General features: G+C 46.2%; 1 protein-coding gene across 1 annotated transcript in view; it reads right to left on the bottom strand.

Annotated features, from left to right (window-relative positions):
- Positions 1–1764, bottom strand: part of MAP1B (microtubule associated protein 1B) — a 70603-nt gene extending 68839 nt beyond the window's left edge. Inside the window, exon 1 of the mRNA XM_062600661.1 lies at positions 1514–1764. Within this exon, the coding sequence (XP_062456645.1) occupies positions 1514–1691 (178 nt within the window). The 5' untranslated portion in view covers positions 1692–1764. The remainder of the gene's footprint in view (positions 1–1513) is intronic.
- Between the last annotated feature and the right edge of the window lie 15265 nt (positions 1765–17029).

Here is a 17029-nt window from a genome sequence, read left to right as displayed (position 1 = left end):
AAAGCTAGGCAAAAATTAGCAAAGAGCAATGCCGAAGAGGCTCTGAATGACAAAGCATCTGCCTCGGTCGTTGTTCGTGGGAGACAATGGTAGCAAGAAAGATGAACAGGTCATGATGAAGCTGCTTAGCTGTGATGAGGCAGCCCTTTACCAGCAATAAGTCACGGAAAAGAATTAAGAGAAAGAGCCAGCTAAAGCAACGATGGTGGCGGAAACAACAATAGAGACGAACCACGTCCTAGGCAGACTGCTGAACCACACCTACAAGGCAAAGCTGTTAGCAATTCCCCGTTTCGGGGTCTCTTTCTCCTCTTTAACAATAGCAGTTTTCTGATAGCTCAGCTTTTATCAGCTCAGAACAAAATATATGTTACAAAACCATGTGTCAACCGAGTTTAACGAACTACAGGGTCCAACGACCGTTTCCTTTGTGCAGGACGGCGTCAGGGCTTTTCCACTTCTCCTCCCCGTACGCACTGCGATCTTTTTTGTTGGAAGCCCTACCCGGCGCTCACAGGGCTGCGCCGCTTCGCTCGCCATACCTTCCCGCATTGCCGCCCTAAGGAACAGGCGGGCAAGCAGCGAGCCGCGGCCGCCCGCCGCCGGGCGACAGCGAGCCCAACAGCCGGCTCCCAGCCTGGCTCGTCTCACCGCTTGTTTTCGCTCGAAGGCGTGCGGGCCGCGCCCCGAGGGACCCGCTAGCGGAGGAGCCGTCTCCTCGGCCCCGGTGGGGCGCAGCGGGCACGGCGGCGGCCCCGCTCGGGGAGGCTTCGCCGGTGGGAGCGAAAACGCCCCAAACGCCGCTGGCTGTTTTTTTGTTTTTGTTTTTTTTTTTTTGCGGTGAAAAGGAGGAAAGAAAAGGAAAGGAGGGAGGTGGGGAGGGCGGGGGGCTGCGGCGGGCGGGCGGGCGGGGGGCGCGCCCGGGCGCGCGCGGCGGCGGCGGCTCCCCCCGCCCGGGCGCGCGCAGCGGCGGCGGCGGCGGCGGCGCGGGCGCCCTTTGTCCGCGCGGGGCTGCCATAGGCGCCGCAGTGCGGACCGCGCCCCGCGCCCCGCCCCCGCCCGCCCCCCGGGCCGCCGCCGCCGCCGCCGGCGCGGCCGCTCCCGCTGCGGCACCGCGCCCGCCGCAGCCCCCCGCCCCGCCCCGCCGGCGGCCCCGCGCTCTCCTCGCTGCCCGGCGGGGCGGGGCGGCGCCGCGGTACCTGCCGCGCCGACTGCGGAGCTTTGTGCGCGGCGCGGGGCGGCTCCCGGGGCACAAAGCCCCTGGCTGGGGGGGAAGGGGGGCGGCAATAAAGGATAAATTGCTTTTTTTTCCCCCCCCGGAAAAAAGAAAAGGGGAAAAATAAATAGAGTAAGAGAAAGCCACACGCAGGCGGGAGGAGCGGGCGGGTCTCGCGGCGCTGCCGCGCTCCCCTCCGCGAGGGCGGGCGGGGCCCCGCGGGCTGCGGCGCAACCTGTGGCGGCGGCGCGGCGCCCCCGGGGGCGGCGGCGGCGGCGCCCCGTTGCCCGCACGCACCTCGCTCGATGTTGGCGATGGCCCGCCGCAGGTGCTCCTCGGTGACCAGCTCGCCGACGACCACCAGCAGGTAGAACTTGCTGTCGAGGAAGCGGTGGGAGAGGCTGGGCGAGGGGCAGGCGGGCGGCGGCAGGCTGCAGCCGGGCTCCGGGTCCACCTCCAGCACCACGGCGGCCATCCCGGGCGCCGCGCTCCGCCCGGCTGCGGCGCCGGGGCGCTGAGGGCAGAAAGGGGCCGCGGGGCGGCGGCGGGCGGCGGCGGCGGCGGGCGGGCAGTGAGGGCGGGCGGGCCGGCGGCGCCGCTTTTATACGGAGACGGTGCGGGGCTGGGACCTGGCGAGGAGGAGGAGGAGGAGGAGGAAGGGGGGGAGCCGGCGCATCCCCGCGCCGCCGCCGCTCCAGCATCCACAGCTGATGTCATCTGCCGCAACCCCCCCCGGCTGCCCCGGAAGCAGGAAGGGCGCCGGCAGCGCCCCGGGCAGCGCCCGCCGCCCCCCGGCCCGGCCCCGCCGCCCCCCGGCCCGGCCCGGCCCGGCCCGGCCCGGCCCGGCCCCGCCGCCCCCGGCCCCGCCGCGGGGGGAGCGGCGCCGCCGGCCCCGGCTCCCGCTTCCCGCCCGAGCGCTGCCGCAGAACTTGGGGCCGTTACCAAATGCAGCCATTTTTTCTTCTTTTCTTTTTCCCTTTCCCTCTCCCCGCAAGTGGCCGTCTGAATGCTGCCGTTACCCCCTTCCCCTCGGAAAAGCCGTCCTCGCAACAGCCTGCTTCCAGCAGCGGCTTTCTGGACGTGTTGCGGGCCGGCGGGTGTGTGGCTCAGCCCGGAGGAGCGGTGTTTCTAGACGGGCAGCAGAGACCCACAGTCTGCAGGCCCCAGAAGTACAAAGCGGTTTCCGTACCTGATGCTGCCTGGGCGCGAGTGACTCCAGGGACCGATGGTCTCAGAAAACATCTACAGTTACCAAAACAAAGGCTGGATTCCTCCTGATTGCCCTCTGAAAGTTAGACATCCGCTCCCTGATACTCACTGAGGCCCACTCAGGAGAGAAGTACAATCGCCTCCTAAAAGTGCTTTATCCTCACCTAAAATGGGATAAAGCAGTCCGAGATAAATCAGCCTCTCAGAGCTATTCCTCTCACTTCACTGCCGGGAGCCAGGCCCTGGCTTACACTAAGCATCTTATTCATGTGGCTACAGTACAGTGGGAGAAACTTCACTGTGGTCTAGGGAAAGATATGAACTTTCATAACCTGGTTTATAGGATAACCTCTGGCCCCTGGCTGCAGAGTCGCTTCCTCTGTAGGCAGCTCCTTCCATCACCGACCACTCAGGTTCCCTGCCTGTTCCTCCAAAACATTGCTGCGGTCAAGTGCTTGCCTGGATAGAGGAACAGAGCAGTCCCGTTAGACTCTGTACCTCTTTTTATGGGACACTGGACCCATTATAACTAAAACATTTCAGATTATCACTACTAAGTTTTTTTGTCTTACAAGAGACTGCCTAGAGGCATCCGCAAAGATTGAAACATCGTTGCTGCAGATGTTGGTACATAACACTGTGTCTGCCTATAGCACTTGCTGTTTTTAATGTGAGTAGTTCCTCCAAATAAATACACCATGGAGAGCAAGGTCTTGGCTGATACAGTGCGGTGCGTTTAGATGCTGCATCCAAACCAGACTATTTTTCTAAGCTGCTCTCCAACTGAAGGTTGTAGGCTGCAGACAAGCATTTTTACAGCCATGTCAGGTAGCTGAGATGACACGGTGATAAAGAGCAGCGGCGTGCTTATTCGTCACCAGAGCTGACACTGCTGGTAGGACAAAGGCAAGTGCGCAGATACAAAAGAACTAGTAGCAGGTTTGCTAGAGTTGGCAAGGTATCCACGGGTACAGAGTGTTGCTCTTAGGATACCTATGTTCTGCTGAGCATGACTGTGACTTTTGCGTTTTCTTGCTGAGCCTGGCAGCTTCCACGACATTGTTCAGATGGGCCCAAACTAATACGGGTGCAGATGCCTACCTAGAAGCAATGTCCACTCCCCCATGGCCATGTCCTGTATGACACCCCCTCCCCCCAATAGTCTATATTATATTTATAGATATCCTCAAGACTTGCCACATAGTGCTGGTTGGACCTTGAAGCCAACTTTCAAGGTATTCTTCCACTGCAATACATAGCTTTGGGACATGCATTTATTTCAATCACCAGTAAGCATCTGGTCTCTGGAGTGTGGAAGGGGCTCTCCAAGGGGATTTGCTAACTGGTTGCAAAAGAGAGACATAAAGGTAAAACATTTACTCACCTCACAATCACAGCAGGTTAAATAAATTACTTCGAGAAATGCGTGCCAGTGTACAGAATGAGTTACATGCGCTTTTTAGCACTTCCTTATTTTAAGGAAAAATGAAAACCTATATAACTGTGGAAAAATGCCCGTGGATTTGAAAAGGTGAAATGAATATGCTGTGTCAAAGAAAAAAAGTCCTTGCATGCAGCTAACTAATACAGATATACTTAAAATTGCCTGCTGAGTAGTCCTTTACTTTGTGTTGTGCTGTAGAAGAGCATGCAGCTAGAAGGTACGATAGTGAACTATTACAGCCAAACTGTGTTGTGATGGGAGATGTTTCCCACATTAGACCCCCTAAGGACAAGAGGCTGCCTTTGGAAGAAAATGGTCTTGCACTAAACTCTTCAAGGGATGCAGACCTCTACCTCCATGTATTCACAAGCATATGCTGCTTCATCTGAGATGGGAGTCAGACAGGAAAAGGTGCTTTACATCATGGATACATCTCTAAGGAGGCTGCAGATTCCCAGCTCCATGGTCAGTGTTCGCACTGTAACTTGCTCTGGTAGAATCTCACTCAAGCAGTTTTGTTTATCATCACCTGAAAACCCATTTATATTCTGCAATATGGAGCGTACCACCAGATCCTCTGCCGGAGGAAACGCGGAGATGTGCTGTATAAAGCTGACTCAGTGTCATGTGACTGTCGGTGTTTGAAAGCGCTATCAGCTTGCTAGCTGCAGCAAAATCACATACCTATACCCCTTCTGTAGAAGAAATAGCAAAATTCATGCGGACCGTGAAGTAAGTCTTGCTCTTTTAAAGAGACGGGGATTGATATCCGTTGCTGTCTGGGTTTTTGTTTTGGTTTGGTTTTGCTCTTTTAGTATGGTTAATACCAAACTGGAATCCCACAACTGAATGCAGTCAAGCATTACACAAACAACTTTATTTTTCTTGTGGATCTGGCATTTTTTTTTTAAACTAAACAGGCAGTTCTAAGTAAAGTGCTTGAAGTTTAAAACTAGAACATAGTTTTTGGAGGTGCATGCCATTTGTTACCTGGGAACATTCAGGATTTGTTCAAGTCCTACCTTAAAGTTTTAGATGAGGTTTCAGTGATGCCTAAGTCCTCCACTGGCACTTTGTCCAAGGCCAGGTGTCACCCCTGCCATAAGAGAAACACAAATTTTGTGCATTGCTTCAGACCAATTGAAGAGCTTTAATGAAAGAAGGAAAAGGCGGTTCAGAAGGCTCTTAGACGGTCTGTCTTCACCGAGGGAAATGTGCATACGGAGGGTGCTCCTTGCAGCTGCGACAGGGCAGAGGCCAGCGGTTCCAGAGGCGGCCGCAGCGCAGCGGCAGCGAGGGGCTCCGGCTCCGGGCTCTGAAGGAAAGGCGTTTTGAGAGGGGAAATACTTACCTCATGGTTTCAGATTGGCCAGCTTTAACCGTTTAACTACATAGTACATAAAAATTAGTGTGCTGGCATTCATTTCAAGTATTTTAGATTGCGTTAGCTTGATTTTAATTACTTTTTTGGGGAAAACAGCAGAAGCAAGAAATACTGTTTATCATCTGCTTGCGGCGAAATACCAGTTTTTAGTCAGTATTTCTTCTCTGTTTCCCACTCCTACCACTTTCTCTGTAGAAAAGGGGGAGATAAAAGATTTTTTAAAGTAAGGAAAAGTGACACTATTGTTTTTAAAAATAACACTTGCTCCCCCTTTCAACTTTCTCTTTTGAAGTGAGAGATAATAGCACAAAGTAACATCTAGCTTCCCAAAGGGAAAATTATTTTTCTTTGGCATTATTTTTCCCTTTTTGTTTAGTGGAAAAAGCAGAAGTTAAAAGAAAAAAAAAAAGTGAAGTGGGAAAACATTTTACTTTTTTTTACCATATGGAATGAGGAAAAAAAGAATTTCCTCCTGACTATTAAAAACAAAAAGGAAAAGAAAAAAGAAATCATGATTTTGAATGAATTTTTTCTGAAATGTTATGAAAAGCACATAGTTGTATTTGAAAATAAAATTACTGTGACTGTTTCTACTTCAGTGTTGGAGAGGAAATAGAGCAGTTTTAACAAATTAGATCCTGTTTACTAATTAGAATGACACTTAAAATTCAGTGATAAATGATAACAAAGACATTGAAAGAAATGCTATCCATTGTACTGCAAAGCTTGATGTATAATTAAAACATCATCATCAACAAAGCTCCTCGTAGGAGACTGTGAATCAGCACCCCGTTGCAGTAGTTTGGCATTTCATTTGAGCGGTTTTGAACCTTTTGCACAGCAGAGAAAGGGCCTGTCGACATGGGGCGCAGCCTGGATTTGACCGAGTGGGTTCTGTGGGGTTTTTCATACTTGTCTGTAGATTGTAAGCTAAAGAATTACATTTGGCCTCTAGGAAACAACGTGCAATTTCTCCTCTGTCACACCAACCTGAGGAGCACTGCAGCCCAGAGACTCAACACACACTTCCTTTCAAGCCACTTCTAGAGCTCCCTTTTGGCTTAAGAGAGAGGAGGAGCAAGCCATGGTTCTGGAGGGCCACCTCACGCCGTCGCCTGTCTGATCGGGGGAGCTGAGAGCTCCTGCCGTGCAGCGTAGACCGTGGCACTGCCCACCGCCCGCAGCTGCCCGTGCAGCACACTGCGTCGTGGCCCCTGTTGGAAGCTCCTCAGCTGCCTTGTACGCCAGATGTTATTCTTGCAACATGTTGAAAGAACAGAGGAGAAGAATATAGATGGGGCCGTCACCACCCACTGCTGCATCCTGGCTACTCTGATGGCTACTTGGTTTTCTTCCCAGGCTGAATCATCTATAGCTGCCTCTGGGGACACAACAACAAGGAGTTATTTTACATGACTGGCATATTTGGCTTCTCATCCAGCTGCAAGACCTGCCTTAAAATACTTTGCAGAGGTAGCCTAGCTCTATTAGTTCTGTAGGATTTAAAAATAATCATTATTTTACAAGGGTCCATTCCCATATCCCCTTCAACAGGCTACAATAGAAAAACATTCCCTATTTCTACTGCATAGGGAAGGATAGGAAGCAAGAAATCCTTACAAGCATTATTTCATAGTATACATTGACAGGTTTATGAACATGGAACCAGGGGGCAACTGCTAGGTCTGTATACTGCACAGGTCCACAGCCTTGCACTGGAAGAGCCCAGCTCTTCCAGGCCTCAGCAATTCCCCATAATCTGCAGCTGTAGCCAGGGCAGTGCATTATTCTGAGCCCTTGCCCAGGTTGTTTACGCATGCAAGCTGCACTCCTGCCAGGGTCTTGATATGGTCTTTCATTCTAGTCCTCTCTCAAGCACTCTGGATTTCACATAAGTGACAATAAAATGTGGCCTGTTCCTAGGAGAGTGATTTGTGACTCTCCTATTGCCTAAAACATGTTTTAGTCATTCTACTAATATGCCCTGTAGTCTTATTGCCACAAGAATCCAGTTTAACCATTTCAGCTACCACAAAAACTCATATTTCTTCCATAGAATTTTATATGCTTGCAGAATAAACAGGAGAAATGTTTAACTTCATTTCAAATGTTTCTCAAAACAAAACACCAGACTTGCTCATTCGGACCACCTCCGAGACTAACCATCTGCTTCCTTGTTGCTTGCTTGTATGTGCTATTGTGGCTTGAGAGCAGCATTACTATCGGTGCAATGTTGCAGTATCATTTTGGCTCCTTTTTTTTTGGGGGGGGGAGGGGAGCTTCACTTTGGTTTCTGTCTAGTATTTACCAGTCTGTTCCATGCAATCCAATAGGCTGATGTAAAGTACAGATGATTTAAGGATGATTTTCCTCTGATCTTCCTTTTTTTTTTCCTACTTTATCCACTCTTAATTTGAATAACTCCTTCCTAGTCATCAGTATTTTGCAGTGGGCTGGGAATTGCTGACTAAGGCTCACGCTGCAGAACGGAGTCAATGGTCCGAGTAACAGCAGCACAGCAGGGCTGCGAGAGGGGAGCAAGCTGAGGGCTTTGCCCACGGGCTCCTATTTCGAGAGCAGTTAGGGAAGACCACAACAGTGCATTTTCCTCTGTAGGGGGCACAGGCTCAGCGTTTGCCTTGCACCCGTGGGAGTCTCTGCTGGCTTCCCCCCACCGCGGCAGTGCCCCAAGAGCCCTGGCAGAGCTGCAGCCATGCCATGGCAACCATGCCTCCTTAATTTTGTATCCTTCTCCAGAAACGTCATTCAGTTTCACCCAAGCTAGCTTGAACTTCGGGTTTTTTTTTTTTCAATCTCTGCTTGTGCTTGTTCCTAAGACTGCTTCAGTGGCTGTTTTAACAGGTATTCTGTCCACTGAAGACAACGTTTTCATTCCAATTGTAAGAGGCTGTCTTCGAAGCTGGAGGATGGCAAGATTTATATTAGCCAAATCTCTAGTATTTAACTGCAGTCACAAAATACACACTTCTGAGATAGCAACAACTATCTTTTCATTATATAGCACAGTAATGTGCATTTACATGCTCTTTCGAATAGGTAAAGCCTCTTTCTCCTTCCAGTAATTCTACAACAGAGGAATAATTTTGTCCAACACTGAAATGCTGATATTTCTGGGGTAAAATACAACATGCTGCCGGTGTATTTGCCTCTTTTGTGAAAGGACATGAAGAAATATTTCTCTTCTATGCAACACTGTGGAGTGACATTGCACAGGCAGAATGTTATTCCCATTTTGGGGTAATACAAAGCCTCTGGATTTTAGCAACAAGTGGTCAGAGCTGTGTTTTCATATTTCATTCAGAAAATTCCAGTTCCAACAAGCATACGTTTAAGTCGCTAATAAGAAATTGTTTTACTAATAAATTCATGGAACAACCCTATTTATTCAGTCATCCTTACCACAGGCACTGTGTATTTTCTTTGGAGGATTTCCTCTAGGTAGGTTCAGTCCCATAAACTTTTGTCATCATTGAGAATCATAGAATCATAGAATCAGTAAGGTTGGAAGGGACCTCTGGAGATCATCTAGTCCAACCTCCCTGCTCAGCAGGGTCACCTAGAGCATGTTAGACAGGGTTGCATCCAGGCGGGCCTTGAAGATCTCCAGAGAAGGAGACTCCACAACCTCTCTGGGCAACCTGTGCCAGTGCTCTGTCACTCTCACAGGGAAGAAATTCCCCCTCACAGTCAGGCAGAACTTCCTGTGCTTCAGTTTCTGCCCACTGCCTCTTGTCCTGTCACATGGGACAAACAGAGCCCAGACAATTCCTTATGACTCACAGGCCACAAAATAGTTTATTATTATATTAATGCATTCACACTTTCTATTTTGAATAGTATTGAAATCATTGAAGATCATTCATTCCATGAAAAGTTTTGCTTATCTCCAGAAGAGTCTCTGGCTGCCTTTTCATTTTCCACATCCCAGAGCTATAGGTTCCTGCTTCCAGTTCAACCACAACATTTTCCTCATGTTCAATTAGTGCCTCAGTCTCATTTGGTATTAACAGACTCAGTGGGGAGTAGTAAGCAGCTGCCCATGGCCACTTTTATGCAAAACTAAATTAAGATGGTAATTGAGTGTGGTAAAAAGACTGGTAAAACTTTATGTAGAAGAAAGCTCCTATAACCAACTTATGGCCCGAAGTCCTGAACAGAGGAAGAAAAAGACTAGGAAAAAAAGTACAGAGGAAGTTGGAGTTATAACAAAATGGACAAGGAGCTACTAAGAATTTCTACCTCAGAAATGTTCTTGGAGGTCTAGGTGTTGAGTTTTATGCTCCAAGTGAATAGCAAGAGGGCCATGGCATTGTGAACTGCATTTGGAGAGTAATTACATACCTAAAAGATGGGCAGCTGTAGAAAGAGATTTGGACGGGCCTAATAGGAAGAAAATAAACAAACATTAAACCCGATCCCTTCTCTTCCCATGCTCTCTCCTCAGGAGAGTTGAGGGATGAGAATTCACCGTTTGGGAGAGAGTTGACTAGCATGATGTCCCTTCTGCCTCTCCGCCCTGTGAAATCACTGGGGCTGCATGAGGGGAAGTCAGGGTGGGCACTGCTCAGAAGAGTCGTGTCTTCCCCTCAGGGAAGCAGGATGATTTCTTGCAGTGGCAGTCACCTGCCTTCCCGGTGGAGATCCGCACTGGCTGTGAAGGTGGCCGCATAACCCATCCCACTGTGTCCCTGTAGCCAGGACTCTGCAATCTCCTGGCTCTCAGGGTCTCTATAACAGCACTCCTTTTCTCCTCTAGGCTCCTACGAAAGATGACTGACTGTACTTATTAATGAACTCCAGGATTTAAAGACTGTTTGAACAGCTCATTATGATTTTAGTCCAATTTCAGTTTTTTTCCAATGTGCAGACTGTCCAGTGGAGGTGCAGGGTCACGTAGAGGGAATTTAAACCTACTGACAACAGGTTACTTTCCACAGATCTCTGAGAAGGCATCTACAGATCTCCATGGCACTACCAATCACACAAAGAGCAGTTACGGTCAACAGATCTGTGTGTCCAAAAAGGAGCACAGCACCGCCTCCTAGGATTGCTGTACATGCCGTACAGCACCCTGTGCTTCTGCTTTTTCGAGCAATGCAAAGGCTCAAGGTCTGAAAGCTAACGGGGACTACGCTCGTGAATAAGCATTTTCCAGACCAAATATGCTGGGATCTTGCCGAACTCCACTCCTTTGGGGAGCAATTCCCCCAGCTCACTTCCAGAGCCCTGCCTCCTCGTACACTGCTGGTGCAGCAGGCCAGCGGTGCCTTGGCCTGCCCATCGCTACTGCCCTCGCGGTGAGCGCACAAGCAGTGATCAGAGGCACCGAGTCTAGCTCCAGCTTTGCGTTGCCTCGCTCTCTGATGAGGGGCAATCGTTAGAAGTTTCATTCTGTAAGAATTGTTTTCCGATAAATTCTGGAAAAATTTCCATTTAAAAGTTGTTCTTGAAGTTTGGTTTCAGTTTTCTTTTTCTTTTCTTTTTTTTTTTTCCTGAGCATGAGCTCTCTGAAAACATGCACTAGAATCTAATAAACATTGAAAATCAAGCTGGGTTATTTTGAGTTGATGCATCTAGAGTGATATTTTGCACTGAGAATTTAATTAACAGTTCTTTTGATGATAAATAAATCACAATAAAATCCAGCTCATCTTCCAAGAGCTGAATTTGCTCTGCAATTCGAATGGCAGTAGAGATTAATAAAATCTTATTTTAGTGAGTAAAGAAAGTTTATGTAATTGTGAAAGTATGAGAGCAGCCTGTCTGCTGAGAGAAACAATGCATTTTACTTTTGTCACATAAATAAATTTATATAAAATCACATATTTGACCTTTGTTATTTTCCTATTTCTAAACTGCAGATAGTAATACTTGCTTAGCTTTGGAAAGTTCTTTGAAATCTTTGGGGGAAAAGGTGGCTGTACCAAGGATTAGTCATTTTCAAATTGCAGGCCTCTTTTGGCCAGAATATACTCTGTTCTTACAGAACAGCAAAATCAGGGATATACCCTCCTCGGATTTACATCATTTGTTTTATTCCTCTCAGTTTCCTATATGTATAACTTACTTCTAAGGAATTTCCTCCTAGTGTTACTCTTTACTGTTTTCTTTACCTTAGCATTTATCCTCCTCATGCCACTGATTTTAAAAAAGCAGGGAGATGTTGTCATCGGTGAATGAGAGCAAATGAGTGAGGGTGAGATTTCATAGCGCGAGAGAATGATCACTGCCCTTTTGCTTTCCTCTCTGATCCTCGCCCTTTGCTTTTTCTTTTTGCTTTCCTCTCTGCAGACCCAGCCTGCAGGATCTGCTCACCTGCTGTCTGGATACAGTCCACGCATCCTGTGAGAATATTAACAAAAGGAGTTTATCATATTTCAGAGAATTTAAACCCCACAAAGGCTGAAAGAAATCTGCTGTAAACAGACTTTTTTTCCTAGGCAAAGTGTAAGAAACATGTGAGAAGTTGACTGTGTTTGGGATAATAGCATATCCAGTACGTTGCAGCGGTATAGTTCCCTTTGCGCTTGTGATACAAATGCCTGCGGCTTGGTACAACCTCATTATGCAGTATGTAGAGTTTACTGAAATTCTGAAAGCTGATCACAGTAATTAAGCAATAAGCCATGGCAGGTAGTATTTTATTATGCAAACCCAAAACGCCTAGGTGAGTTGTTAGGCACACGGCCAATTGTTTGGAACCACCTGGAAGAATTATTTTTATACATAACAGAGATAGCAGATGAGAACGATCTGATTTGCGTGCAGCTATGCAGTTATCCTGTTCTAACCGCCTTGGTAAAAGCTCATCTGCTTAATAACCAGACTGGTATTGACTCAAATAATAATGATCAGGTGTGAACACTGCTGCTGTGCAGAGAGATACACATGACCCTAGGCATAGCAACAGGCCATCAGGCCCCAAGCAGAGCCCTGAAATGCAGCTGTGAGTGTTGTTATAAGCTGAAACTCACTCCAAGCGCTTCAAGTTTGGGTGATGGGCCAGAACGAGGCAGCAGCCATGGGTAAGTGTACAGTACATCTAGGGAATAAGGTGTGCAAAAGCCACATTATTTGAATGTATGCTCAAGACTCCTTTGGGGTTGTAATAATGTACAGGCTGCCTTGAATAGTTTCCAGATATCTTTTTTCTTTTTTTTTTTTTAATATTTAATATATTTGTATTCAATTGGCTTAACCTGTCCTAAAAGGCTACATTTCCAGAAAATAAGATAGCATTAATATGGACACAGTGTCCTTTTATATCTGGTGTAGTCACTTATTCCCTTGATTTTCAATTTTGTGTGCTCTTCAAGCCTTAGCTCAGACTGGATGACTAATAAATCACAGCAAAAGTCTCACTTGTTCTAATGGGAGGAGAATTGAGGTCTGACTGTTCGACAGCTTCAGGACACTAACAGGTTAACAGTTGTAACATTTCTCTAGTTCACACCACATTAACTGCATATCTTGTCTTCACTGCAGCTTTAATGACATTAAGGTCTGTCCCTGCTTTATTATTACTTACATTTCATACATGTGCGTTGGCTAGCCATTAGCTTACAATTTCTCAATAACAACAATTTTGCACAGGTTTGAAGACGGCACTATGAATACTGGGAAAAGTCATACTATCTAAGCAAGACACCAAACCTGGATTTCCAGGTTAGGAAGCAAATCTCTGTCTGCTCCCAGCAGAGTCAGGACAAGATGAGACGGTGGTTTGCAGCAGGAGCTTAAGCAAGGTAGTGTGAACAGTACCCCACAAGAGCACCCCTTTCGCACACTCGCTAGTTGCAATGAAAACCGAGGAAGATGATCCTTTTAATTAAGGCCACTAAATTAAATGCCTAAAAAATTAACTGTGGTAACTGATGCCTATAATGATGAACTGTTATATCATGTATGGAAAATGACAAGTTACCTATTTTGAATTAAAACTAAAGTAGTTTCAGCTACTTCCAGTTATAGGTGCTCAGCTGATGAGAAGGCAAGTGGGCATTGGTTGTTAGAAGGTACTGAAGATCCACCTTCTAAATAATTAAATAATTGTTAGGTCCCAGCAGTAGGAAGACATTTGTAAAGCTTTTGAGTCTGGAGGCATAATGTCATAGATTTCACTCTGCTCACATCTCTAAGGTTGTTTGACTTGTAAAGGTCAAAAAGGAATATGAAGCCCTGCTGAAGTGCGTGGACACTTTGTCACTAGTTCAGTGGTCTCATTGCTGAGTTTCATCTACACTTTTATGTCCAAATAAAATGGTAGCTAATGAACTGACTGGAGATGAACCTCTTGATTTTGCTTCTTGACAAATCCATTGATCTCCAGGATGCCCAGAGGGGGGGAAAAAAAAACAGTGATGTATATAAAAGAAAGCTCATTTATTTTCCCTTTCTCCTCTGCCTCCATGTCATATTGGTAGATGGCACCCCACGATCTCATCCTATAACACTGATGCGAGTTTGTTCTCACCAGATAATCACCTGCTTCTCTAGCAACACACACAGGTCGCAGCTATTTTGTAATTCCAGTCATTCTGTAGAGGGTTTGTCTTCCATCAAACAAGCTTCACTGGTATCAGAACTGAAATTTCATTAAATAATGGAAGGTACCACAAATGTGCAAACAGTGACTGAATAATATATTAGTGCATGAACATCCAATAAAAAATCTTTCAGTCAGAAATACAGCAGAGCAGTTTAGTGCTTCCTATTTTCAAGGTGGAATTTTCACCACCTCTCTGTCAGCTTTATGGTGCATAAGACAACCAGAGTAGCAAGAAGGGTACTTAAGACTTACTTGCTGTTGGGGGAGGTCAGGGAATTGAGCTGAACTCTGCTGGAGTTCTCCTGCACTCCCCTCTATTGATTATAATGAAAGACAAAAAAGACAAGTCTTCTGACTGAGATATGTCCCTGATATAAATGCCTATAGCCTGGATACTGTGAATATGTACTGAGAAATTTGTAAATTGTCCTGAATTTCTAAAATCCCAGTCTTAGAGCATGGAAGGAAAAGTTAGCCCAGTACCAGAAGAGGAGGAGACTGTGACATGCATTTTTACTTTCTCAATGAAAAAAAGCTTGATGGGATTTTCAAAACTTTCAGATCTCTCCAGACCTGTACAATGAACCAGTGAGTCACAGTACAAAATCATTAACACATGCCGTTATTAGGATGCTCACAAGTATTCTCAAACAGTGTATTTGAAGGCAAAATCGATTTTCTTTTCCTAAATAAGTCAAGGCCCTACAAGCAGGTTTACCTTGAGTGCTGACTCTGGACCATATATGATTTGTACTACCTTCTACAATTCAGAATTCAAAATCATTAAAAGCATTAACACAAAATACTAGGGGCCAGTTAGGAACAATCCATCAAAAATGAAGTTTATTTTCTTTAAAAATATTTCTAATTAAAACAGGAGAGATTTTATACATTGACAGAATTCATGGTCAGGTAAATACCTGCACCGTCTCCTGTCTATGATGTTATCCCTTCCGAAAACTCACCCCACCATTTTCTCATTTCTATGCTAAGTATGACCTGCAGCACCCAGGAGGCCTGACCGGGTTCAGCACTGACATTATTCTCTTTGCGAGTTGGTGGCTGATCGTGAACGTGGCAGATTCTTTGAAACAATATACTGATCAACCTGGTGGTAGAAGCCACTAGACACAAGGTTTAATTCCTGAAACAGCTTCCAAACAACAGCCCTTGCAAACTGGTCACTTTTTACCATGCCAGGTTTGTCCTGGCAGTTCCCAGGCTCCTTGCCCTGCTGCTCCCCAGCTGTTTGCTGAACTTCACAGGAGGTCAAGCCAAACCCTTTGGTGCAAGTGTTCAACAAGTCATCTTTGAACAAATTCCCAAGAGTTTGTGGGAAGGACAAACCCCCGTGGCATTATTTTGCTTTATTATTTCATTTCTGAGCGTTCTGCTGGCTTGTACTCATGTAGCTGCACACAATACAACATTAACATGTTTCAAGGCTCTGCATGCAAAGGTTAACCCAGACCCACTCTCAGGCTAATCGAGCCGTATTCAGGCACCACCACCAACAGCCCAGCAGCTGTGTCTGGGTATCCTGCATCTACCTTCACATGCTCTTTGTCAGCTTGCGCAGTGCCAGCCCGGCCGTACTTTTCAGCTATGGACCGGGAAAGCAGGAAAGACCACACATCCAGTACATCCCACTACCAACACTGTTGTCTCCAGCACTATGTTCTCTAACCCTTTTTGTCCTCAGAGTCTTGTAAACCTTTTATAACAGCACTAAGCACTATGAACACAGCGTTAAGTAACTGATCATTAATAGATATGTGACAGATCCACCGTGGATAAGTAAAATGTAGAGAAATAGAGATCACTACTCATTACACGATGCAGTACAGCTGAAACACAGAACAACTTTTGAACCTTCGCAAGTCCTGCACTTCCTGGCTCAGATATTGACCCAGGCCCTGGGGTTGTGCCCCATTTGGTGTGCACCCTTCCTGATACCTAACCCGTACCTACCAGTGCAGCAGAGTACTTACTAACTCTGGTGTTTTAAAGTATCCTCTCTGTGCTTAACGGTTTGTAGTGGGGGGGGGGGGGCCTCAAGGTGCAACAGTCCCTGACAAAACCTCTGCAGGGTCATGGCCAAGAGGGAGACACCAGAGACAGCAGAGGGAACAGCTTTGTGTCCAGGGGGTTTGGGCACCAGCAGGGTTTTGGGGATCTGGCTGAGCTGTCTTCCAAGATATTAGTAAGAACTTCACACTTAAACTGTACTGTTAGCAGAGATAATAAATACTATACTTGGCTCCTGCTGCTAGTAATGTTTTCCCTATGATTTTATTGCTCAGTTTGATAGGGTTTTCTAAATGTGAATTGCATGACAAATTTTGTTCTTCTAGTAAAATTATTTTAAGTAGCAAAATCCAGAGGGAATAATACTGAAAAACAATGAATGTTTTAAATATGAATGCTTACTTTACATACTATGAATGTATCTTTCACTTTTTTCATGGCTGCTAAACTTGCATATACTTTGCTTTCATCAGCAATGGCTTCCTATTTCTAAACTCAAATAAAAATATAAACTCAAACAAAAAATATAAACAAGATGTTCTTTTTAAACACTTTTAGGCTTCAGATAACATGCTCTGATAATTGGAGAGATTTTTAAAATTTGTAACTTAAAAGCAGTCCATCTATAATAAAAACATTGTTTCCAAAAATGAAGTTGAATGAAGTTTAAATATAAGTAAAATATTGTTACTATCTTTAGAGCCAAAATTGCTAGTCTTTACATTTTTTATTACGTGTGTATACAGTACTGGGTAACCATGAACATTATACCAATATTTTATGTATAAGTTTTATTGACCTTCTTTCCCACCAACTCATTAAACTTAAATTTTTTGGAGGAGGAGGACCACACTGTCTGAAAAGCAGCTCACTACCGGCTTTAAATTTTCCATAGATCGTATTATTCTTCTCACATGATCAGCCCCTGGGATATCAATTACTCTACTTGTAGCCCAGCAGCCGGTATGGCAGGATTCAGCTCAAGGGAGTCAATGGGGAGGCAGGTTGACTGCAGATGCTTATGACATGACCATCAGAAAAAGATCCTGTCTTACTGTACTGTAAGCAGCGAGATTTTGGTCCCCAGCAGTGGCCTTTGGCTCCTTCTTCCTTTTGGACAGGCTTTCCCCACTGCCAGAGCACGCATGCTGAGACGGGTACGGTGGGATTGGCCAAGCA

The sequence above is a fragment of the Rhea pennata genome, chromosome Z, assembly GCF_028389875.1.
Source record: "Rhea pennata isolate bPtePen1 chromosome Z, bPtePen1.pri, whole genome shotgun sequence".
NCBI lineage: Eukaryota > Metazoa > Chordata > Aves > Rheiformes > Rheidae > Rhea > Rhea pennata.
This window is presented reverse-complemented; position numbering and strand designations above follow the sequence as displayed.